Source organism: Nannospalax galili, unplaced genomic scaffold, assembly GCF_000622305.1.
Source record: "Nannospalax galili isolate Female #2095 unplaced genomic scaffold, S.galili_v1.0 scaffold285, whole genome shotgun sequence".
In the NCBI taxonomy this organism is placed as follows: Eukaryota; Metazoa; Chordata; class Mammalia; order Rodentia; family Spalacidae; genus Nannospalax; species Nannospalax galili.
This window is the reverse complement of record NW_008355157.1, coordinates 442,645-468,896: the sequence shown is the minus strand read 5'-3', so window position 1 is coordinate 468,896 and position 26,252 is coordinate 442,645. Positions and strand designations below refer to the sequence as shown.

Below are 26,252 nucleotides of genomic sequence, written 5' to 3'. Positions count from 1 at the left end.
CTTTTAGCAGGGAAATGGCATGTGGCTAAGTTTGGGTTGAGGTGACTGCTCTGATTTCATGGGGACAGCAGATATGGGGAGGCCATGCAGAAGTCCAGGAAGGGAAGATGGCACTTGAACCAGCAAAGCCACTACAGGGGGGGGGGGTAGGATGGGGGGGTTGTTCATCCTGGCAACAGCATTCTGTCCTGCTGCTGTAGTCAAGGGCCCTTAGGCCAGCCAATTTTTCAATCCTTGGGCCTCTGTTACTTACCTGAACACTAGCAGATTGAACTAGATGATGCCCCAAGCCCTTCTAGCTCTGTCTGCCTGAGAAGTTACCTATGGGGCAGCACAAAGTGCCATTTCATGCAGAATGGTGGACCTTTGGGTCCTGGCATGGGGAAGGGAATTGACCCTAAAAGGCACATCAGTAGGTGTTCCAAAATTTTTTGCCTGTGCTGAGGCTGTGTCCTGGACTGTCTTGACTTCTGCAGCCTGGTATCCTGGTGGGTGCTGGCAGCATGCTAATGAGAGCTAGGACTTGTGCCATTACTTTGCGTTCCACATGCTTTACACAGGTTGTCTCTGCAATCCCTCAGTTGCCTTGTTGAGGTTAACCGGAGCTGTGCCTATGCCCCTCTCAGGCAGGACCGGAGGTTCAGAACTTTACTCATTCCTGTGATGTTTGGGTGACAGTCCTCAGGTCCTCTTGAATGTCCATGAATCCTACATGATCTCTATTTTCATCCCATTCCAGGTGCCCATTCCTGTTTTTCTTCCCACCGCCAGTCTCTTGATCAAAACCTTGAACTCACTGTTGTCTTTCATCCTCTAGATACTGTTACCTGCCAGGCCAACCAACCCCTGTTCTGTAGGGTTTCTGTTAGTTTACTTTCAGGCTTAGTATGTCACTTCAAGCAGAAACCTCTATAGCTTGTCTGTATCTATGAGCTGGTTTCCCTGTTTAGGTCACCAGGGTCCAATTCCATTTAGATGCCCATTCAGGGCAGTTAGAACCATTGTCCTTCACATTTCTAGGGAGGCCCTTCTTTACCTGTGAACCACCACGCTCTTTTTTAGGGGACTTTCACGTCCAGATTCCCTAGACTCTTCTTCAGCTTTGGTGCTCTAGGTCAAGTAATTGCTTCGCACCCACCCCCGAGACACACACATATGTACATACATGTACACACATGCACACTTGCTGGTTGCAGCCCAAGAGACTCTGAGCAAGAGCCCCCCCTTTCTTCCCTGCCATTCTAAAGCCATTACCATCTTCAAACCTCAGAGCAAAACTAGCCACCTTCAAAAATAAAAATGTTTTGATTTAGACTGGTTTATGATAAGCTGATTTCTTTTGCAGTGATAAAAAACTGTTTCATTAAAAACAACAGGGCAAGTACTTTTATATCTTTAAAGCATTTTCTTAATTAGAATGTATTTTAGTGTAGAAAAGATTAAAAATAAAGAGCTAGAGACATTGTTAATGTCTTCCATAGACATCTTAATGCCTATAGATATATAATTATATATGTGTAAGTATTTAAATGTTATCTATAACATAATTTCACTGAATACACTATATTGGTTTATATTAGTAAATATGCAGATTATCACTTTAATGGCTCTCTAGTCTTCCTTTACATTAATTCACCCCAAACTGTTAAACAGCCTCATCATGTTCAACTCTCATCATTTTTATGTGCTTTATTCTTACATTTTGCATTTTTAGGTTTGTAGTAGCATCCTGAAGCTCTGTCTTGGAATCAACCCAGCTAGACTATAAATCCTTAGGGGCAGGAGAACTGTCTTCTAGCCGTTCACAATACCAGTGTGCCGGAAGTGAGTTAGTTGAAAAAGAAACTCATCCCCAACTAGTTAAACAGGAAGAGAAGAATTCATGCCACCAGCACATTTATGATGTGTCCCTGAGGGTCTGCCTGTGTGTTCTGCTTTAAAACGGATTGGCCTCTGTGTCACTGAAGCTTGTCACAAGTTCATGGGAGTTAAAGTGTGACTCACTAAGCTCTTGGCTTCCGGGCATGAACTGGATAGAAAGCCTGAGCTGGGAATCTGCAGTGAGTTTACCTTGGAATCATTGTTTTCAGGCCTGGCCCAGCCTCCTGCTCTACTGGCCTCTCACATGCCTTTTCTCCCTCTTGCCTGTCTGGTTGACTAGTTCTGCTCAAAGCATCCTGCTCTGAGCTGGTTAAAATTCAGACTTCCTCAGGAATGCTACCTTTTTTATTTTCATCACTTATTCCTCAAGGTTTATTTAATATATATCCTATTATTTATGGCATCTGTTGTTTCTTCTTATTAAAAGTAATTTATGCTCATTGCAGAAATTGTCTTTTCTGCTTTTACTTTTTTCTTTTGTGATTACAGAAGCCATATAGCCATATATTCAAGAATTTTATAGGAGGTCATGGGAGGGATAAAAAGATGGACCCAGAAACAGTAGCTTAAATTTCCAAAGAGAAGGTATTTTAACTGTTACCAGTTTGCTAAAGAACAGGTTCTTATTCTTTTTTTTTTTTTTTTGAGTATTGTGTGAATGTATGTGTACATACATGCATGCCTGGTGCTCCAAGAGGCCTGAGGAGGATGTCAGATCCCCTAGAAATGGAGTTACAGGCAGTCGTGAGTCACCTGATGTGGGTGCTGGGACTTGAACCCAGTTCTGCAAGAGGAGCAAGTGACTGCTGAGCCATCTCTCTAGCCCCAAGGTTCTTATTTTTAAAACAGCTCCAGTGGTGACTTTTGATGACAAAACTCCCGAATGAGTGAAGCAGCTACCAGAATGAGATCTTGGCTATTTGCCAAGAAGGGGAGGAGGGATATTGAAGGAGCCAATAGAAAGTCTAGGGAAGGGAAAAAGCTTTGATCCCAGGGGAGACAGTAAGGTAGTAAAATCCCTAAAGGGCCATTAGGAGAGGCTGTGTGTTGGTCAGGCAGGTGGATGCACCTGCTACCTGCCTTTGGACCACAGACCCCCTGAGAGCACATGGAAGTATGGCGGAGACTCCTGCTTCCTTATAACTGCAGTCTCCCCCATCCCCCACTATTCCCTCTCATGGGCTCAAATGGTTAAAGATGCTTGTGATTTTTGCCTATCAGAAAAACCTTCTGCTAAGGAAACCAGGCTATAGAAAGGAAAAGGGGAGACAGAAGCATTTAAGTTTATATTGATTTCTATCTTAAGAAGTAATATATACCTAATAGATAAAGATCAAAAACTGTAAAGACAAGTAATACGTTTTCTCATACCTTCGTGCGCCACACACCTAGCACTTCTCCTGTAATGCTACTATTTCTTATGTATCTTTTCAGGAATGTTTTATACATATCTAAACAAATGGTCTAAATTTATTTTTCCTTGCTTTGTTTTTTTTTTAATCATGCAGTTTTATACTTTTTCATCCAATACATCTTGGAATTGCTTTATATCAATATACAAAATCCTCTTCCTGTAGTCATATAGCACCCCTTTATGAACATAGAATCTTAATTTAACCAATCCCCTAATTGTGGATGTTTAGGTTGTGTCTAATCTTTATTCAAAGAAATACAAGTAAGCCTGTGCATATATTATTTTGTAAATGTCCAAGTGTGCCCGTAGGATAAATTCCTAGAATGCAATACTAGGAAAAAGTATGTGCCTTGATGATTCTGATGGTTCTTGCCAAATTGCCTTCCATGGAGATTGCTCCACTTAAACCCTCTCCAGCAACATGCAAGCACTGTGTTCCCCACAGTCCTGCCAATACCACATTTTATCTATTTTTGATCTTGTTTATCTGATAAGTGAAGCATTAGTGACTTTGTGCACTGTCAGTTTTCCTTTTTCCTTTTGGCATGAGAAATCCCAAACAAAGACAAGAGGCAAAGGTAAAATGAATCAACATCCCAGTTTAGTAATTATTAATGTAATTGTCTGTTTGAGGGATTGAAGTATTTTTAAGTATATTAAGCACCACTGTGATAGTTTTCCCTAATTACCCTAGGTTGTGTCTGAAACGCAAGAATGTGTCCCACTTAAACGTAACACCACTCTCACACCTAATACAATTCACAGTAATTCCCTAATAATCAAAAACCTACCTGATAATAAGCACATTTTTCTGGTTGTCTTACAAATGTCTTTTATGATTGGTTTGCTCAAAGTAATGAAGGCCATTAGTCTTTAGATTTTGTGTGCACGTGTGTGTGCTTTCTTCTCTGAGCAGCTTGGACAACTTTTTATATTTAAAAGACTCTTATTCTTTCCTGTTAACTTTTTGCTCACATTGTTAATCTTTTTCTTTTAATCTGTAGGCAGTTGTGTTAGTCTGGTTCTGTTGCTGTAACAAATACTTGAGTTAGTCAACTTACAAAGAGAAAAGATTTATTTTGAGTCTATAGTCTATAGGCTCCATCACTTTGGGCCTTTGGCCAGGCAGTGTATCACAGTGGGAGGCACAGAAGAGCAGAGCTGCTTGCTTCATGGCCAAGACGTAGGTGTACCATGAGGGTACAGCAAGTACAAGGAACGGGGGCAGAGCACCAGGTCTTATAGCCCCCTTTGAAGGCGTATCCCAGGGCCTGAAGACCTCTTGCTAGGTCCTACCTCTTAGAGTTCTATCACCTTCCAACACAATCAACCTGGAGACCAGACCAAGCCTAGCTGTTGGAGGAATAGTCCAGATCCCAACTAGAACAGTATTTTTCACTTATTAAGTAAATTGACCTCCGTGATGTGCTTGACAAATGTTCTTCCTCATTATTTTGCCCTTGCTTATTTGGTGCTTTATCCCCCACACAAATTTTTTTAATACAGTTGAACTTTCAATCTTTTATGTTCTGACTTTTGGCTTTTAGATTTTGTGTCATACTGACCCTGCATTAACATTATTTTAAACAACCGTTCTACCATGATTGATTGCGGGTTTGTTTTTGTTTTTGTTTTTGTTTTTTGGTCTTTTTGAGACAGGGTCTCCCTGTAGCCCCAGCTGTCCTGGATTCACTATAGAGACCAGGCTAGCCTCAAACTCACAGAGATCTGCCTACCTCTGCCTCCCAAGTGCTGGGATTAAAGGCGTGTGCCACCACGCCCGGCTGATTGTGTTATTTTTATAGCTTCATTCTATACATTTCAGGGTTCCCCCCCCCCTTTGGTGTTTTTGAGACAGGGTCTCCCTGTAGCCCCAGCTGGCCAGGAACTCACTATGTAGACCAGGCTTGGCCTCGAACTCACAGAGATCTGCCTGCCTCTGCCTCCCAGTGCTGGGATTAAAGGCATGCGCCTCCATGCCTGGCACCATTTTAGGTTTTGATTCAAGTAAAATTCTTCCTGGAATATGAAGTATGAATTTAACTCAACTATTCCTGAATGGTTATCTAGTTTTACAGAAGTGTTTACTGAATAATCCTTCTTTCTCCACCATATTTGAAATGTACTTTCGTCAAATATTAAATACCTCTATGTACTTGGGACTATTTTTGTGTTGTTGACATTCAAGATATGTATAAAATTTTACAAATATCACAAAGCATTTATTATTATTATTATTATTTTGTCTTTTGAGACAGGGTCTCCCTGTAGCCCCACCTGTCCTGGAACTAGCTATGTAGACCAGGCTGGCCTTGAACTCCCAAGTGCCTCCTAAGTGCTGGGATTAAAGGCATGCACCATCACACCTGGCTCGAACCTGGAGCTTTTAAGTCTACATTTCTAAGCCTCTCCTTCCAGAGATTTCTATATTTTGCTTAAAGCCTGTTTTCCATACATGCTCCCCTACCCTGAAGCTACTCAGTAGCCTATGAACACCCTTCCTCCTCTCACACCTGCCTGCTTAGGCTCTTCCCTTCCCCTCCCCTTCTGCCTATCCAAAGTGCTTTTCTTCAAGAAGATACTTTGGCAACTCCAGACAGAAATGACCTCCCTCCTCTTTGCCCCAATGTAGGTGCTACTTATCTAGTGACTAATCCAGTATCACCTTGTGCAGTGTTCGTGTTGTTAAAATGCGCTGCCATTTATTTCTTGCATAGTTTCATGTTAGTGAGTTTGTATCTGGTTTCCTGAACTAGATCCTCACTCAGGGAGTGTGAGCCTTGTCTGTCTTATACCCCAACAGCCTCCTGGATATGGTGATCCTGGTGGAAGGACAAGCAACTTTCTGTGTGCCAGTACTTTCCACGAATATACTTGCTTGTCGGTGGGTGGATATTTGAGGGTTTCAGTGCCGTTTGACTTCAAGCTAAACTTTTGAAGGGAGTCATAAAAGAGAGATCACCCATCACAATACCTGACAGTAATTCTGGATCAGAACTGATCAATAAAGACTAATTTTCAGATCCCTAACACCTGATGGAATGAGGGAGGCCCTAGCTTGGGAGAGGGAAAGGAGGAGGAGCAGAGAAGAGTGGAGAGGCCCTGCTTCCATGCTGTCAGAGGGGTGAGCCTATCCACACTTACCCTCCCATTCCTGCATGAGCAAGGTTAGAGTTCTGGAAATAAGTCTTGGCTCCTGGCAGGGCCTTGCTGAAGCCGCCTTCTCACTGTGTGTCCCCTGAAAAAAGTAGTAACTGATACACCGTCCCCTTCCCTCCTGCCCAGGGTTCTCAGCCCAGCTGGCTCTGGACTCTGTTGCACTCAGAGAGCTCCTGAAGAGTGTGTAGACCATACAGGAGGGAATGTGCTGAGCATGCCTATGTGCAGCAGGCGAGTGAACAGCTAATGGAAATTAATCCCCATCCCTGGACCCCTTGCTCTTCTTTGGATCATCATTAGCCTCCCGGAATCTTTCCCATGTCTCAACACTGCAAAGTGTTTCACAGTGCTAGGGATTCTGGGTAATCTACACACACACACACACACACACACACACACACACACACACAGAGGTTAAGGCAGCCAGGAGGTCACTTGCTGGGCTACAAACCTGCAGCTCCTGCATAATTTTTGAATTGAAAACTAAGGAGCTCTCAGGGTACTTTATGAAAGTTCTGCACTGATGTTTGTGCCAGCCCAGAAGCCTAGAAGTTGAATACTGTGTCCCTAATTAGAAGCATGTCCTTACCCTTTTCCAGGCACAAATAAATAGGTTTTAGCACCCATGGTGTAGAAATTTTGGATTCTTATGGGCAGGAAAATTAGGAAGCAAAAAAGGACTTCAGGTTTTGGAGACACTTCTATAGAGGCTAAAACTTGTGATCCCTTAGTAAAAGATTTCACATGTGACTTGAAGGATGAGCAACTTATGGAACAGATCTGGGGAAAGTCCTGGGGGGCTGTAGCTGGCTATGCTGAATCCCAACATGTTCCAGAATAACCACGATGGCATTTTGCCCAGCATATCATCTAAACTTGACTTATGTTTTTGCTAAAGCAGCCCTTGAAATCAGGAAAACATTTTAATTTGCTGTTGACAGAAGGGTATGTTGGGAGTTTCCCCATGAAACTTTGTCCAGAGGCCCAGAATGAATGAGTGCCACTTAAATTTGACACTTACTTAAAACTAGTACAGTATTCCTCCTCTTCTTGGAAATCTTATTGAAGTGGCTGCCATAGAATTGTTTATATGTGATTTAAACACCCATTGTATTTTTCACAGAGTTCCTCTGCCTTGGAGTAGGGACCCTCTATCTTGTCCTTGAATTCCCCACCTCCACTTAGCACCAGGTATTTGATGGTTTCACAGTAAACATTTGCTGCATGAATGAACAGAAGAGAATACAGAGGCTGAGTTCTTAACACTAAAATAGCCATGAAGTAGGAAGGAATTTGATGCTGGGTGCCTGGGAGCTGCCAGCACTCTACCCTGGGGGCAGCACTGACCGAGCTCCTCTGTTGTTAAGTCTCTGCTATTTAATAATTTAAAAAGCCAACCCTTCCTCCATTTGGGCTCAGTTGAGCGCACATCTAACCTCCTCTAGCAGTGCTGACATTCCCTCCTTGCTGGGACACTGTCTGTCCTGCCAGTGACCCACCTACCCACACTCTGCCCAGGGATCCTGCAGGCCTCCAGACCCAGACGCACTGCCAGGTCAGCTCCTGCTCTGAATCTTCAAACACAAGTGCCCTGGAGCCAGTTCCCACACACTGTTCACAAAACCAAACAACGAGGTTCCCGCTGCCTCCTCTCTTCTCCCCTGCTGTTTCTGTGTTATTTCTCTTTCATTGCTGCTCTTCCTCTGTCATTCGTTCCCACTTGCTTTGTGCTGTCCAGTCTCTGTCTTCTTTCAATCACTAGTCTGGATGACTCAGCAGCATTTACTTGCACAGAGGGGCCAGTAAGTACTCACCTAAAGTGCTACAGCATGGGCCAGGGACTTGGTTGGCTGATTTATCATGGAGGTGCCTTGTCACCATCTCAGAATTGAAGATCACAAACCCTTGCCAGCCATTCTAGGGATGAGAAACATAACCACATGGTGGGCAGGCCCCTGGCCCAAGCCTTTATTCCCTTTAACCCTAAGTAGATCAGAGCTCTGCAATCTTAACTCTTCCCTCTGGCTTGTCATTTTCTAAGTAGCAAGAACTCCTTGAAAGCATGTGATGTGTCATGAGGCCTAGGCCTCATGTGCCATAGGCCTGCCACATAACAGGAACAGAATAAATGTTTCACCAGTCACCCACAGTAGAGCTAGAGAGCACCTACTACGGGTCAGGCTTTAGGGCCCGAGGCTGGAGGGGTGAACGAAGCCAGGCCCCATGAGTATGTAGTCTTGCAGGAAAGACGTATCTTCAATTAACTCTTGACAATGAGAGTGTGGGAATCACACCACACTTGAGGAGCCTACCCCAGACAGAGAGTCAGAAAATGTTCCCCTGAGAAGTTCATTTACCCTGAATTTTAAAGGAGAAGTAGGAATTAGGTGAAGGGGATGTGGAAGAATGCCAAGAGAACATTCTAGGCAGAGGGAATATTGGTTGGATGGATAGAGGAAGGGAAAGAGGAAGGGAGGGAGACAGGGATGGATGGATGGATGGATGGATGGATGGATGGATGGATGGATGGACGGATGGACGGACGGAGCTGGCATTGAAATCTTAATCTGATGGCACAGTAGTGCAGGATATTCTTTCTGGCAGCAGGAAACAGGTGGCTGAATCAGGGTGTCTTGATACATTGTGGTGGTGGGGGTGATCTCCTCATTGCCTTAGGGTCCTCATGGCCTGTAGGTCCCATGTTGCCAGGTTGGCACATGCTCCAAGGAATGGGAGGGGGACCAGAATGAATGTAACAGCCTCCCCTGCCAGGCATGGATGACCCTGGAATTAAGGTAAAACCCTTCAGGCCCATGTTACATCAGCTCTCCCAGTCCTGGACAGCACGCCCAAGGCTCTTCTCTCCACCCAGATGAACGGGAAGTTGTTCAGAAGAAGACCTTCACGAAATGGGTGAACTCCCACCTGGCTCGAGTGTCCTGCCGCATCAGCGATCTCTACAAGGACCTGCGGGATGGGCGCATGCTCATCAAGCTGCTGGAGGTGCTCTCTGGAGAGATGCTGGTAAGGCCCTCATCTGTGCCACTCACCTCCCACGGCTGGAGCCATCGACCCTCTTCAGTAAAGGCATTTGTAGGGGTGCTTTGGGTTCTCACGGCACACCAGTGTTTCTCCCTTTTTATCCCCGAAGTTCTAGTACTTACCATGTCAAGGGCCCATGTGACTGATTGGGCTCTCTGACCGCTTTCCAGAACTGCTTGATCCTTCTGACCACTCCCATCTCTTTGTGCTCCTTCCAGAAGTCATGCATAACTTTGTCGTTCTCACTGGGGTCTAAGCATCTAGAGCTGGTCTGCATGGGCCTACATGTATAAGTTGATGGAAAAATTTACATCCCTCTTGGAACCATGCTTGCTGCATGTTTTGCCACAGGTGCAAGTAGAAATCTGTTAAAGGGGCTTTTATGGTTGTCCCTACCTAGCAGTACTGTAGGTGAGGGTGCTGCTTTGCCCAGTCACTTCCTTTGTGACCTTGGACCTATCAGGCAGGGTGTTCTTTGCCACTTCCTTCATGTATAGAATGAAGTACTCTGAGATCCTCAGGGTTTGAATGGAAAGCCGTGGTCTTCTTTTGCCTTTTTGACTCCAGGCTACAGTTCTGTCTCTTATCCCACACTGATATTCCACTTGAGAATTCCTTCAAAAACTAGTTAGGAGGCTGGAGAGATGGCTCGGTGGTTAAGAGCACTGGCTGCTCTTGCAGAGGATCTGGGTTTGGTTCCCAGAACCCACACAGCACTAACAGTGGTCTGTAACTCCAATGCCAGGGGATTTGATGCCCTCTTTTGGCATCCACGGGCATTGCACACACTTGGCACACTTTCATGCATAAAGGCAAAACACTCGTACACATAAAATAAATCTTAAAAAAGGAGGGGCTGAAGAGATGGCTCAGTGGTTAAGAGCACTGGCTGCTCTTGCAGAGGACCTGGGTTCAGTTCCCAGTATCCACATGGGAGCTAACAACCGTCTGTAATTCCAGTTCCAGGGGATCCAATGCCCTCTTCTGACATGGGTGTACTTACATACATGCAGGCAATACACGCATACACATAAAAAATAAAAATAGTAAATTAAATATTTTTTAAAATAGGCTGGGGAGATAGGTCAGTTGGTGAAGTGTGTTAGGACCTGAATTTGACCCTCAGAACACGCATAAAGAAGTCTGAGTGTGGTGGTGTGTGTACACTTGTAATCCCAGTGCTGGGAAGGTGGGTCTCTGAGGCTCCCTGACCAGCCAGCCTAGCTTACCTGGCCAGTTCCAAACCAGGGAGAAAAAAAGGTGAACAGCGCTTGAAGAACAACATCCCAGGTGGTCCTCTGGTCACTACACCCCCATATCTTCATATACCTGCACACACACACACACACACACACACACACACACACGCAATACAGTTAGCATTAATGATGATCCCCTTGGGTTCTGTCTAGGTCATTCATAGGAGGGAGGAGTTTTGGTGGGGATGGAGACACTGTCAATCAGCAATCTAAAAGTCATTCTTACCACTGACCAGCAGTAAGTAGTTCTTAGAGCTGTACCTGGTACACAGTAAATTCTCAGTTATCTATTGTGTTAATGAGTTTAAATATTATTTAGTGCACATTCAGAAGCCTATGTCAGACCCAAAAGGGCTCTCATGCCGTCTAGTTACAGTGCTTTGAGTGCTTGAGACAGGGACCCTCTTGAACTCTGATAAAAGAAAGGGGTTGAAAAGTGTCTGGAGTGACTATGGAATGTGGAGTTTGGTCAGGAGGGGGAGGGTGGGGTTGATGACATCAACTCATTCAGGCTGCAACCACCTCTGGTGTGACCGTGCAGTCCCTCCATGCCCATGGGGCCACTGCTGTCCCTTAGCCAAGGCCCACCAAGGGGAAGATGCGCATCCACTGCCTGGAAAATGTAGACAAGGCCCTGCAGTTCCTCAAGGAACAACGTGTTCACCTAGAGAATATGGGCTCCCATGACATTGTGGACGGCAACCACCGCCTGGTCCTGGGCCTCATCTGGACGATCATCCTCCGCTTCCAGGTGGGTCCTGCAATTGGAGAAGATTGAGGGGGGTCTTTCATAGCTGTCCAGGAAGTGGGAACCTTATAAAATGGTGACTAGTGTGTGTTTGTGTACATCCTGGGAAACTAGAACCCCATCCTATGGAACAGTGATCTTAGAAGGAGAGCCTACATTTTGTGCCATCCCGAAATACTAACACTCAGAACAGCTGTCCAGTCTTCTGAAGGAGAAGGCAGAAGTTAATTAGTATCTGGGTTGCAATCTGTTGGAAGACCTGCTTTTTGTCCTCTCCCACATGTGTAACTTCTTGGTGTTTGATATTATTTGATTCAGAAATTGCAAAAATAGTGCAGAAAATCTTCTTTTGTACTGTTTTAACTAGGAGCTTTTTATCATCCTGAAATTCAAGGTCTAGGTTATTTAAAACAAATTTTTAAAGGGTAATGGAAAGACATCAGGACCTTGTACCTTCTGATTTGGGAATGGGAAGGGACTAGCCTGAAATGATGATTAGCAAGAAGAAAATATACAATCCACAGACTAAAGTCCTCACCCTAGGGCCTGGGTGCTGAATGTAACCCCCATGAGTGCATGAGATTAAGCAATAACAGCAGAATTGAGAGGGATGAAAAGCAAGAGAAGTTATGTTTCTTGTCACTGTGCCATAAATACCCGACAGGAACAACTTAGTGGAGGAAGAACTTATTTTTCTCACAGTTTGGGAGGTTTCAGTCCATCATCACAGGGCAGGGCCTAGAGTAGTGGCTCACATCAGGGTGGCCAGGAATCAGAGAGAGAATGTCTAAGCTAACAGCTGCTCTCCTTTCTCCTCTTTTATTCCCCCAGTCCCCTCTTAGCGGGTGGTACTGTCCACATTCAAGGTGTGTCATCTTCCCTTAATCACACTTGGACTTGTCCTCACAGACACATCCAGAAGTGTGCTTCACTAGTCTCCTAGGCCTATCTCAGTATAATTAAGTCAGCAACCAACATTAACCATCACAGCTGGTAATGAGAAAACTATACCAACATTCGTGTTGTTCTCCCACCCTGTGGGGCACTGTACCTTCAGAGGAAGGTATCAGGGCATCTTGTCAGTTCTCAAATTCCTGTTAGAGTTATCTGATTAAAACTTCCTCCTCCAATATGGGCTGCCATCCAGGTGCCATTCTAGTACCAATGCAGAGAAGTAGGTAACTGGGACCCAGGGTCTTAGGATGTAGTGATGCTGCAAAGCTAAGTGTTACAGTTAAATGAAGGAGCAAAGTGAGGGGACCCTCCAGGGAAAACAGGAAGGCATAGTGCTTGATGCAAAGTTACTTCATCTCTTCCTTTTTCTGCCACCCTCAGATTCAGGACATTGTTGTCCAAACTCAGGAAGGACGTGAGACGCGCTCAGCCAAGGATGCGCTGCTCTTGTGGTGCCAGATGAAGACGGCAGGGTGTGTATGTCCTGGAACCCTGACATTGCCATGTGTCCCATCAGCCCCTTGTTTCCCTCTAAGGGTTGCCATCCCCAAGGGACACTAGACATCAGGCCCCCAGAACTATAGCAACTTCGGTGCAATGGATACAAGTCTGTCCTAACTTGATTCTCCAAGGCCTGGAACTCAAGATTCCTTCCCAAAGTTGCTTTGGGTCAGACTGTGGCACCTGATGGGTCATGGGCCACAACTTATGGGCACATCTTTGTGGGGCTTTGCTGTGCTCCCTCATGTTGAAGCATCTTGAGAAGGGACAGGTTCGTGCCTCTTCAGGCATATTGGCCCTCAGCTCAGACACTTGTTTGGGACCTCAGAAGAATCTATTTCTCAGTCTTAATGTTTCTCTTGGATGTAGCTACCCCCATGTCAATGTCACCAACTTCACCTCCAGCTGGAAGGATGGCCTGGCCTTCAATGCCCTGATACATAAACACCGGTAAGGGGAACCCTGGGTACTGATGGGGGGTGGGTTGGATTTAACTGGAGGCCAGGGGAACGCATTGCTGCTGCTGTCTCCTCCTTTCACCCCTGGCCTTCCCTTAAGTTCCAGTCACACTGCGGCCCACGTCCTCACAAGCTGATGCTCATAACTGCCTCCTCTCTTGCTTTTGTGTCCCATTGCTCTTGCCTTACCAACTCCCTCCATCTATCAAGAGTCCTTGCTTCATGCTGGGACTGTCCTGTAGGTGGGGCTGTCATGGCCACTCTGCTTTAACAGTTCACCTTCATCCCCAGGCCTGACCTCATTGATTTTGACAAACTGAAGGATTCTAATGCCAGGCATAACCTAGAACATGCATTTGATGTGGCTGAACGCCAGCTGGGCATCATCCCACTCCTTGACCCTGAAGGTGAGCCTCATCCACTTTACAGTTCTAGGGGAGAGCTGGGCTGATAAGGCTCCCAGGGCTGGTCCAGGTGCTTGGCAAACTATGGGCACAGAGAAAGGATGGGGCTGGGTCTTGGCTCCTCAGTGAGAAGTGGATTCTTAGCAGGCACCTGGCCCACATGAAGGTTCCTTGAGATCTTGGGTACCCTTCATTCTCCTTTTGTAACTTGTGTTCCTGACACAGATTTCATTACTGCTTAAAATCAAAGGCCTCTACTCAGTTATTTTTTCTTCTTCTCAAACTCGCTATGTAGCTGAGACTGGCCTTGAACTCCTGATCCTCCTGCCTCTGCCACCACACCTAACTACTCCATTTCCTTTCCTGTTTGTTGTCATTTGGTGCCTGCGGTTTAACTTCATGCTGGAGGAAGTGGGGGCTAAACCCTCAAAACATGGCTCCAGTTTTGATGCTCATAGTGTATCTTCTGCCTCTTACAGATGTCTTCACAGAAAACCCAGATGAGAAATCCATCATCACCTACGTGGTGGCATTTTACCACTACTTCTCCAAGATGAAGGTGCTGGCAGTGGAGGGCAAGCGTGTCGGCAAGGTATTGAGCTGTTTGTCAGAATGACATCGCCCTTTCCGTGTTTGCCAGCTCCATCCTTGAGTGAAAGCTCCCTGTCCATGCTAAAAGCTTTGCATCTGGGCCCCCAGCTGCAGTGCGAGGTGCAGAATGCTTGCTCCTCACTTTCTTCCCTGGAAAAGCCTCGAGCTGACTCCAAAGCAGGTCCATGTCTGTCCTGATGGACTACAGCCCATAGCACTGAGCCTGGAGTCCTGTGTCTCCCAAGCATTCCTCAGGAACAATTGCAGGCTCTTATTTAATTTGTTTATTGTGGTTGCAGATCTCCTAGGTTCCTGTAATATACCAGGAATGCATATCTCTTGACAGAGCACCATGCCTGATCCCTTTCCTCTGATGGGTCTTCAGCTCCTCAAGGATAGGGACAGGTTCCCATCCATCTCTGTGTGCCCCATATTTAGCAAACGCTTCCTGGTTTCCCTTGATTCTAACACATAGTTTAAAATAAATGAAATCCTGGCCCCTCTAGGGGATGGTATCCCAGCTCAGTGACCTTACTATCTTCAGGATTAAAGGGGAGAGCAGCTATGCCTGAACCCCAGAAGAGTCAGTGAAAGGGAAGGACTTCACCCATTTTCTCATCCACTACTTCTTTGGCAACACTGGGTCTTGGGATAAACCCAACCTAGAACACTTTAGAGGTTGGGAGATAAGAGCTCCATTGTAGGTCACCTTAATGGGTGGTGTTACCCGTCTGATGAGAATGAGTAATAAGACGATTCCTTAGGTCATTGACCATGCCATCGAGACTGAGAAGATGATTGAAAAGTACAGTGGGCTAGCCTCAGACCTGCTCACCTGGATCGAGCAGACCATTAGTGTCCTGAACAGCCGCAAGTTTGCCAACTCGTTGAGTGGTGTCCAACAGCAGCTACAGGCCTTCAGCACCTACCGTACTGTGGAGAAGCCACCCAAGTAAGGCCCTGACACTTAAGAGGGTGGTCCGTTCTCAGGGTCTGAAAAAAAATCAACTAGCTGGGTCTTATGAAGTGTATTTGTGAGGCACATCCTTGAAGTTCCAGAGCAGCACATGTGTTACTGGCTTCATGTCCCACTTGGGCTCCCTACTTCCTTGTCATCAACTTACAGGAAACAGGCATTGATGAATAACTTTGGCTCATAGCCCTCAAGACCTCTAGGCCCTTGAGGCAGGGAAGGAGGCTATCTCAGCCTTCTGAGTCTCTTTGGAGAGCTATTGCTGAACAGTTCCTCTTAGCGAGTCTATTCCTTGAGCCAGGTTTGATTTTAAGTAATAACATCTGTATTCTCAGATCCTGAGTGCCCCGTGTGGGGCCTTGTGGTTATCAAACATGTCTACCTTTTTCTCTCCCATATGTCACTGCTTATCAGCAGAGCTCTAAGCCTACTTCTCAGGAGCTCTGCACCACGTACCATACTTGTACACACACAACCATGCATGCACATGTGCACGGGTAGCCATGTATACATGTGTGCACACATATACAATGAACACAAGCACATAAACATATAACCACACACAAGTGTGCTAACACTGTTGTGTGTGTATGCACATACAGGTACAGTCATGCACACAAGTGTATATACATATTCACAACCATGCAATACATGCATGCACAATGAACACATGCACACATGTGAGTACACACAGATATTAGGCATATACACATACATGTATACATACATTTAAAAATATGCACCCATATAAACATGCACACACTCATATACACACCAGGCATTCTTGTTTTCTGCCATTAGCTTGCCCACCTCCTCTGAAAAGAGACTTTAGTCACTGACAATTCCCTCTATTCTCCTCCCATCTCACATTCACCATTCAAGAAATGAATGGAAAGATGAGACTAGGTTTCACCAAGTCTAGAATGTACTATAAACTCATATCTGGTTTCTGGCCTGACACTAACCCACTTTTTAAGTCCTAAATTCAATACTGATAACACCAGGCCTGGTACACAAAGGTGTTACCTCTTAGCTGTACCAACAGGTCTTCGGGGCCTCAGGCTTTCTACACACTTCTGCACACTGACATATGCTAGGCTGAGCTGGTAGCTGATTCTTCTATGCCATGTTCAGGATGTAGACATGGGTAGACTCCTGGTGCATGAAGACATGTAAAAGTGCACTGTTACATGGAGCTTGTCTCCTGCACTCACAGTCTCCCCAGAACCCAACCCTTCCTGACCCTTTGGACAAATGTGACCTATAGGACATGTTGGGAGATCCAGCTTCTGGAGACTGGGGTAAAAGTTGCTTTCAATGAAGTATGGTTTTGTGTGTACATGCTTCTAGGGTTTTATTGACTTTAAAAATTATCTGAAAATCCTTTGTTTTCAGAACAGAGAAGAGTTTCTTTGTGTGGTTTGATAGAACTTGATATTTACAGTTTTCAGAGTACTCCAGTTAGCTAATCCCTGTGAAAGCTAATGAATGCTCTGATGACCATAGTTCTTTCTCTGATTTGAGTCAGAGGATGCAGACCCTGTCTGATCTTTGCCAGTGAGAGTGAGAGATATTAATGATAGTCATTGTCTCTGCTCTTTCCTTCTTTGTTTTTAAGGAAAATATGCTTTACTTTCCAAGATCCAGAGTATGAGGGTTTCCATGTTGACTGCAGTGGGGACCTCATTGCCTGTACCCCTACTTCTGTTTCTTCCACAGGTTTCAGGAGAAAGGGAATCTGGAAGTCCTGCTCTTTACCATCCAGTCCCGGATGAGAGCCAACAATCAGAAAGTGTACACGCCTCACGATGGGAAACTAGTGTCTGATATCAACCGGGTACTGTGGTGGTTTCTGTTACTCATCTGAGGTCCTGATGAGGAAGTGGAGAGCAAAGCTAAATCGAGCCACTTTATTTAGCATTAATTACATGATAGCTATGGGGGGGGAGTCATCTGAATGTGTCTGTATGAGGTCAAATCCCACTTACTGTCCACATTTCAGCTTGTTCAGACACCCACAATCAGCATTTGAAACCAGTTTTGTGGTCTGTCCTCTATAGAACCTTGAGTTTGTCTTTGAAACTGGAATATTAATTACTTATGACAGAAGGGAAATGCCTTGTGATGTTTCAGAGGTTTGGAGATGTAATACCATCTGGAAGCTCTAATAGAAAGGAAGTGGTTACTTAGTCAACAAGGATTTGCTGAGTACCCACAGAGGTGGCAACTGTTATATTAAGCCTAAATCTGAGGCAGGCTTAAGGGAAGAGGAATTGGGAAGTCTTTGATTCTTTGGGTCTGGTCTGGACAAATATCAAAGGACTGTTACTGAACTTTAATCTGCCACCACCTCACCCTAAAGCATCAGGCTCTACCTTGATTCCTACAGTCACCTAGTGTCAGATGAAAGAAAGGGAACCCCAAGCCTACACATGTTTTCTGTGCCCGCAAGAATTCTCCTCTGCCCTGTGCAGGCCTGGGAGAGCCTAGAAGAAGCAGAATACCAGAGGGAACTGGCCCTGAGGAGTGAACTCATTCGGCAGGAGAAATTGGAGCAGCTGGCACGGCGCTTCGACCGAAAGGCCGCCATGAGAGAGACCTGGCTCAATGAAAACCAGCGCCTTGTGACTCAGGTAAGGGTTTGGGAACACGTCTTGGCAGGAGAGGGCAAGTGCTTTAGACCGCCCAGCTTTCAAACGAATTGGTGACCAAGCTGGTCTCAACAACAGCCGGAAAATACCCTCCTCAGCCTTGCAACTTAACTTCCTGTGATTGGCTAGATCAAGCTATACATCTGAGGAGGAACTTTTGGGATTTATTCATTCTTGTTCTCACTATCATCTGTCTTTCTATCTCTCTGTCTCTATCTCTGTCTCTTTTTCCCATTCTCATTGGAGGTCAGACTCTGGGTCTTGCAGCCTGCTAGGCAAATGCTCCATCATTGAGTTATATTCCCAGCCCATAATAAGTCTCCTTTTTAGAAAAGAGCCTCATGGACTGGAGAGATGGCTCAGCAATTAAGAGCATTTACTGCTCTTGCAGAGGACCCAGGTTTGATTCCCAGCACCCACATGGTGGCTAACAACCATCAGTAACTCCAGTCCAGGAGGATCCAATACCTTCTTCTGACCTTCAAAGATATTGAACAGCATGGGTGCACTTAGACACATGCAGGCAATACACTCATACACATAAAAAATAAAAATAAAATATTTAGAAAAGAGCCTCATACCAGTCTGGCCCCAAGATTGTCTTCTGTTGACTGTAGCATCAAGAAAATCAGGAGTCAGAATTGACATTAAATTACTGTTCTCTGGGCACTGTTAAATCATAGTATACCTGTCAGTGTCAGACATACCTTTCGGTCTCTGGCCCCCAGGCTTGGGACGTATTTCACTGGCTAAGTATGAACCCTGGGACTGATTCTGCATCAGAACATATGTTCCCTCCCACCTAGAGCTTAGAATCATATTAAATTTTGTCTGAAAAGGGAATAGTGAGTTTTCTCTGAGCACTAGAGAGTGTATGTGTGCCCCAGATAGTGCGGGGGTAAGCCATCTGTTTGCAGCTATGTGGCATCCCAGTGTAAGCATGCCCAGATATGAACAGGTCCTCTCAAGGCAGGGTGAGAAATACCAGCAGAAGACTCTGCTTGTAGTCAACACATAGTCTCATCTGCATGTGAGGCATGGAAAGTAAAACTGGAGACTTCTAGAGGTTCTTGTGAGACATTCAGAAACTCGGCTTTGAGAAGACAGAGAGCAGGAAGACAGCAGAGCTAATTCCTTTGTGGGAATGTGCTTTCCCAACTGGTTGCTGTGCTGAGGGGACCTGCTGCTTCTGAACCCAGGGAACTGAGATGTTGTTTCTTTCTCCTTGGGGGCAGGATAACTTTGGGTACGACCTGGCAGCTGTGGAGGCTGCCAAGAAGAAGCATGAGGCCATTGAGACCGACACAGCTGCCTATGAAGAGCGAGTAAAGGCCCTGGAGGACCTGGCCCAGGAGCTGGAGAAGGAGAATTACCATGACCAGAAGCGCATCATGGCGCGGAAGGACAACATTCTCCGCCTGTGGAGCTACCTGCAGGAGCTGCTGCGGTCCCGGCGCCAGAGGCTCGAGGCCACCCTGGCACTGCAGAAACTCTTCCAGGACATGCTGCACAGCATTGACTGGATGGACGAGATCAAGGTGGGCCCTGGGGCTGCTCACCTCACACCCCACTCTGCAGTCAGTATGTGCTTCCTCAGACATATGCCCTACCATCATGTCCCTAAGTCACAATGGAGAAAATATAAAGATGTCACCAGCACATGTTCACGGTATTACCGTTAACCAAGTGCCAAAGTACCAACCTACAGGACTTAGAAGAGACAGATGTTAATCAGGAGCCTGAAGAATCAGGCTGTAAGTAGTCGAACCCAGACCTCCCTGCATGGGGGAACAAGAGGCTTGAGTCAAGATACAGATGAATTGACTTGTACTTTCTCAAATTGCACATGCCCAGACCCCAAACCTTGACAGATGCTATAGATGAATGTGGAGCTTGAGATTCTGTAGGCTGTTCCGTGGGCATCCACGGATTCCAGTGGGCACCCTGGTAGGAAATCCTGCTGTGTAGCATATTCTCCCTCAAGAAGTAGCCATTCTCTTGTTGCATCCAGCTCCCCCTGGCTCAGACACATGCACACACCCTTTGGAGGTGTCCCCTCTCTTCACTTTGAGTCCCTTTTCTTCACCTGTCCTTGTTCCCTCTACCTTGTCCTTTGCCAGGCTCACATCTTGTCTGCTGAGTTTGGGAAACACTTGTTAGAAGTTGAAGACTTGCTACAGAAGCACAAGTTGATGGAGGCTGACATCGCCATCCAAGGGGACAAAGTAAAGGCCATCACTGCGGCCACCCTGCAGTTCACTGAGGGGAAAGGTGAGGCCAAGGGTAAGGGTATCTCCCCTGTTGAGGTCTCTGATGCTAGACCCTATCCTCTGGCCTAAAGGCCTCCTTTCAAAAAGTCTGAAATCACCTTTAAAATTCTGCTTCTTGGGGTTGGAGAGCTGGCTCAGCAGTTAAGAGCACTGACTGGTCTTGCAGAGGACCCGGGTTTGATTCCCAGCACCTACATGGTGGCTATGAACCGTCCTTAACTCCAGATCCAGGGGAATCCAAAGCCCTCTTCTGACCTCCACGGCATTGCACAACACGGGTGCACTCACATACATGCAGGCAATATACTCATACACATAAAATTTTAAAAAATAGTAAAATATTTTTTTAAAATTCTGCTTCTTTCATCAGGCACTGGGGTGCAATGGTTGAGGGGTAGAGTTCACTCCAGAGAGCAGGCTACTGCTTTAGCAGCACACAGCCAGAAAGGTGTAAGCACCGTAAGATGTCGTCTATCATCCGTTCTCTGCTAGTTCAAGTTGTGTCTAAGACTGTTTATGCTTCTAGTTCCTGCTCATTGCCTCCTTGAAATTTATATCTGAGCTTCCTAAAATCTCGCATCACATTGTGCGTTTTTACTGACTCAATTTTTGATTTCCCTTATTACTAAAGTTTAATGGGAACAGATTATAAAGAATCTGGCCTGTCCTCTGAGTAACCGAGAATCCATGCATCCAGTCCCTCAGGACCCTGAAGGGCTGGAGAGAGAGCTCAGTGTTTGCCTACCACACACAAGACTCTGGATTCACTCTCCAAAGCCCTGAGAGATGGAAGCTTCAAGAAATGTGTGGTTCTGATATGGCAGCTGAACTGAAATTTGCCCATAAATGCAGCCCTTCTCTCTCTTTGTCTTCCGCCTGTAGGGTACCAGCCTTGTGACCCCCAGGTCATCCAGGAACGTGTCAGCCACCTGGAGCAGTGCTTTGGCGAGCTGAGCAACATGGCAGCTGGGCGGAAGGCTCAACTGGAGCAGTCCAAGCGGCTCTGGAAGTTCTTCTGGGAGATGGATGAAGCTGAGAGCTGGATCAAGGAAAAGGAACAGATCTACTCCTCCTTGGATTATGGGAAGGATCTGACCAGTGTGCTTATCTTACAGCGCAAGCACAAGGCCTTCGAGGATGAGCTCCGTGGGCTAGATGCTCACCTCAAGCAGATCTTTCAGGAGGCTGAGGGCATGGTTGCACGCAAGCAGTTTGGACACCCACAAATAGAGAGCCGAGTCAAGGAGGTGTCAGCCCAGTGGGACCAGCTGAAAGAACTGGCTGCTTTTCGCAAGAAGAACCTCCAGGATGCAGAGAACTTCTTCCAGTTCCAAGGTGATGCGGATGACCTGAAGGCTTGGCTGCAAGATGCCCACCGGCTGCTCTCAGGTGAAGATGTAGGGCAGGATGAAGGTGCCACGCGGGCACTGGGGAAGAAGCACAAGGACTTTCTGGAGGAGCTGGAGGAGAGTCGAGGAGTGATGGAACACTTGGAACACCAGGCTCAGGGCTTCCCCCAGGAGTTCCATGATTCTCCAGATGTAACTAATCGGCTTCAGGCACTCCGGGAGCTCTACCAGCAGGTGATGACCCAAGCAGACTTGCGTGGACAGAGGCTGCAGGATGCCCTGGATCTATACACAGTGTTTGGGGAATCAGATGCCTGTGAGCTGTGGATGAGTGAAAAGGAGAAGTGGCTGAACCAGATGGATACTCCAGATACCCTGGAAGACCTAGAGGTCGTGCAGCACAGGTCAGAGAGTCTCAGCCTTTGCTCACCTCCCCACCCAAGGACTGAGTACCACCCCCCCACCGGCAGTTCTGTAGGAGACCATGGAATGTCCTTTGTTACAAAGTCTAAGCATCAGGAGTTAGAAGTTCTCTACTGGCTCTGGGGCCTTGCGTACTTCACCCACTGAGGGCCTTAGGTTCCTCAGACAAAGGGGATTTTCTTTATTCAATCACTTTTCAGCTACAGCAGCCTTTGCTCAGATGAATTCAATATTGAACCTCAGTGGAACACAGAAGGAAAATGGAGGTGCTCTAGACATAGGGGCTGAGAGGCTGGGACTCTGCCAGCTCTAGCTCTCTATGCTAGTTCCTAAGCCAGAGAACTCTTAAGAGGCCACAGAGACCAGTTTATAAACCACAGGTTTCCAAGTCCACTCTCACTTCGAAGGTATTCCAATTCCATCAGCACCTGGATAGGGGTTAGAGGGCATGTCTATCTTGTGGAGGATGATGCTAAGGCTATGGATGGAGGGGTGATGAGGCTGTAGAGAGGGTGCCAAGGCTGTGGATGGAGGGGTGCTCAGGCTATGAATTAGGACGGGTCTCAGGCTGTGCAGCATCTCAGCAGCCTAGCACAGAATCCAAGGATCAAGGAGCAGGGGGAGTAGTGCCGAGGTGGTACTGCACTGATGTTAAAGGAACCGGGCTCTTGTCAAAGAGAGCTGGACTTCACTATCATAAAACCCTCTCCCCTCAGCAGCTCTCCCTTATCCTTCCCAGGAATGGAGCACCTGGCTGGGGGAGGGAGCCTTCAGGTCAACATATCGGGGTAGTGGAGTCAGGATTGAACAGTGTCTTGGGGTGACTGACTCCCTTGCTGACCCCCATACTGTAACCCCTTTATAGCCCTCTCTGCTTCAGACTTCTGTCTGAGCCATAAGCCTGTATAGTAAGGAGCCATCTGTCTCCTAACTTGGTCCAGAAATACCGAGCCATAAAATTGGACCCACTGGACCAAAAAATAGGGTGTGCCAGCATATCTGCCTCACCCAGACAAAATGTTCAGCATGGTAGAAAAAGAAAGCAAGAGCTGCCCCTCTGGAGACTGCAGACCACTGGCAGTGGGTCTCCTGCCACTTACTGCTCATTTTCTTGTCCATATCAGGTTCGACATCCTGGACCAGGAGATGAAGACCTTGATGGCTCAGATTGATGGTGTGAACCTTGCTGCCAACAACCTGGTAGAGAGTGGCCACCCACGCAGTGGGGAAGTGAAGCAATACCAGGATCGCCTGAACAAGAGGTGGGGGGCAGGGGCAAGGCTTGGGACTGGAGAATTTTCTTCCAGCACCTGACATACACCTGGGGACACAGTCAAAACTTCAGGCCTCCTGCTATGCATCAGTATATTTGTATCCACAATGTTCCTGCCTTTGCCAGTCTTGTTCCTAGAATTAGGAGGAAAATTTATGCTGTGAGCAGCAAGGAGGAGAGAGATGTGTTTGTGGATCTTTGAATGCTGTGTCTGAGGAGGACAGGGTATGTTCACACATCTGTGATGAAGGAGCCATTATGAGTGTGCAGGTAGTTAGAGTAGACTGTGTGGTACTCATGCATATTTCCCTGAACAATCCTGGACACGAGAAATTGCTTCCTAAGGGCTCTTAAGTACTGTCCATAAAAGAATGCTCCTGCCTGTGCCAAAATACAGCATCAATAATAAGACTGGCTTGAGTGAAGAGGAGAATTAGCAGGGAACCTTGAGCAAGCTTCATGGTTGGAACAAAAAGCAGGCCCTGAGGAGCCTTTAGAGAGGGGCTGCTCTCAGAGCAGGGCGTAATTGCTCATTAGTTCCTGGAGGATCTTTGAGGACAGAGCAAACGCCTGCATTCCCTGCTTTTACCCTGGGCCCTGTGTGTGCAATGCCACATGATCACTCCTTCTTCATTACCCTGACCTCTTCCACATCTTTGTGCCTGTTCCTTGCCCTGCCTGAGGCAGTTCAGGAAGTGGATTTAGGAAATATTCAGCTGTAAAGAAATGAACTGGCACCATGGAGAATCTGTTGAGGGCCTATTGGGAACCAGGAGTGAGTGGAATGGGATGCTCTAAGCTACAAGGATGGGACTTGCAGGTCAAGTTTGGAGATTCCTTTGTAAGTCTGATGTTCTTATTTAGAGAAGTTGCCTCTTCACTAGGCTTATAGGTTGTGTGTATGTGTATGTGTGTCAGAAAGAGAAGAGAGAATTGTGCAGTTGCTTCTTAAGTAAGGAAATTAGATCAGTTTAAACCAGGAAACTTCTAAATAGGAAGAATTTGCCAGCTATGCAATGAATTATAGCCATGGAATGCTGGCCTTTACAAACCCCAAGCCATGCCCCACCTCAGCTGAAAAACATCAAGGTAGTTACATTATTAGGTTAGAGAAAATCTGAGGCATGGGATAGTACGATTGTTTCCATTAAGTCTTAAGAGTTGAGAGAGGCCTGAGAATCTATCCAATCTACCAGAGAAAGGGTGTCCACTTCCTCATCATACAGCACACCCCTTTTGGGGTCACACCTTTTAGTTAGAATGCTTGGACTCACGTTGGAATTTTTATGTGTTGATTCTGGCTCTGCTCCTCAGGTAGCAAGACTTGCCCTGACTCATCTTGCATCCACTTTGTTCCCTACCACAGTACCACTTCCCTGCCTCTGTTCCTCTATGTCAATGTGCTTTTTCTTGCAACAACTTATTCCAAATCCTAGCTATATTTTAGTCCAATCCACATTCATCTTCCCTGTTTTTCCAAATGAAAAATAATCCTCTTTGTTGTACTGCACCCTACTTTGTATGTACAGTTACAGTTGTGAATTGTTTAATACTAGGAATACCTTATTGAAATTCAGTTTTGTCACTGTGTGAAAATCATAGTGTGTACTTATATAACCTCAGAGGCATAACCTTCTACACAACTGGACTATATGGTATATGTGTGTGATATAGTCTGTTGCTTCAGGCCCATGGTGAGCAAAACAACATGAGATGAGGCTGGTACAGTGTTCTTAGTATGCACAAGGCTCTGGATTGAATCCCCAATATCACCATCAAAAATTTAACTAAGATGCATTAGTTACAGTCTTACGTTAGAGGAGATCTGAGGCATGGAATAGTAGGATGGTTTTAATTAAGTCTTAAGAGACCTCTTATAGGAGGGCCTCACTATTAATTTCCTGATTTCAGACCCACTTGGAAAAAGCCTTCTGCTCCCTTTTTCCCAATTTCCTAGCCTTAGAGCAATATCTATGTGCCAGGCACAGGATTCCCAGAGCATGGGAGAGCAGGGAAGTTCTCGGGCTTTTCTCTCTCCTGATTGAGCTGTCCTGATACCTCCATCTTCTCTCTGCAAATCTATCTTTCAGACCAGACTTGGCACTGTGGTCTACCTTGGGAATGTCCATAGTGCACTTGGCCCCATGTATCTGCCTGGTCCTTCCTCCTCTATCTTCTCAGTGCCAGGATATAAAGATAAATGAGATTCTCAAGGGCCTGCCCTAAATAGCTCATTCCAATGGAGCTGTATTAGAGTACAACTCAGAGGACCTCCTGACACCTGCCATCATCTCACCTTCACTTCGTACAGCTCCCCATCCTCCCTGCCTCGTGTGTGTCATGCACACAGTCCTTTATCCTGTAGTTATCTGGGAGCTTGCTTTTTTTGTTTCATTTTGGGGGGGAGACAGAGTCTTACTATATAGCACAAGCTAGCCTTGAACTTGTGATCCCCCTACCTCTGCCTCCTGAGGTTTGGGATTACATGTGTGCCGCCATGCCCAGCTGTATACTTGTTTCTCTCTAAATCATACACCCCATGGAACAAGATCTGGGTTTTTGTTGTAGTTTTGTCTTTTTGAGACAGGGTCTCCCTGTAGCCTCAGCTGGCCTGGAACACAGTATGTAGACCAGGTTCACTTTGATCTCACAGAGATCCACTTCCCTCTCTCTGCTGGGATTAAAGGTGTGTACCACCATGCCTGGCTTAAGATCTGTTTTTTTTATTATTATTATTATTTTATGTGTTTGCATGTATTGCCTGCATGTAGGTAAGTGCGCCCGTGTCATGCAATGCCCACATTGGTCAGAAGAGGCTGTTGGATCCCCTGGGACTGGAGTTATGGGCAGTTGTTAGCTGCCATGTGGGTGCTGGGATTTGAACCTGGGTCTTCTGCAAGAA

At 46.2% G+C, this 26,252-nt stretch overlaps 1 protein-coding gene across 3 annotated transcripts in view; it reads left to right on the top strand.

Moving 5' to 3' along the window:
• Positions 1-26,252, top strand: part of Sptb (spectrin beta, erythrocytic) — a 127,751-nt gene that overhangs the window by 63,848 nt on the left and 37,651 nt on the right. For all 3 annotated transcript variants that reach the window (XM_017802930.2, XM_017802931.2, XM_008852129.2), the window contains exons 3-15: positions 9,327-9,478; positions 11,333-11,506; positions 12,839-12,930; positions 13,328-13,408; positions 13,708-13,823; positions 14,300-14,412; positions 15,176-15,363; positions 17,104-17,221; positions 17,859-18,017; positions 19,271-19,573; positions 20,156-20,306; positions 21,188-22,058; positions 23,202-23,339. In XM_017802930.2, the coding sequence (XP_017658419.1) occupies positions 9,327-9,478; positions 11,333-11,506; positions 12,839-12,930; positions 13,328-13,408; positions 13,708-13,823; positions 14,300-14,412; positions 15,176-15,363; positions 17,104-17,221; positions 17,859-18,017; positions 19,271-19,573; positions 20,156-20,306; positions 21,188-22,058; positions 23,202-23,339 (2,656 nt within the window). The remainder of the gene's footprint in view (positions 1-9,326; positions 9,479-11,332; positions 11,507-12,838; positions 12,931-13,327; positions 13,409-13,707; positions 13,824-14,299; positions 14,413-15,175; positions 15,364-17,103; positions 17,222-17,858; positions 18,018-19,270; positions 19,574-20,155; positions 20,307-21,187; positions 22,059-23,201; positions 23,340-26,252) is intronic.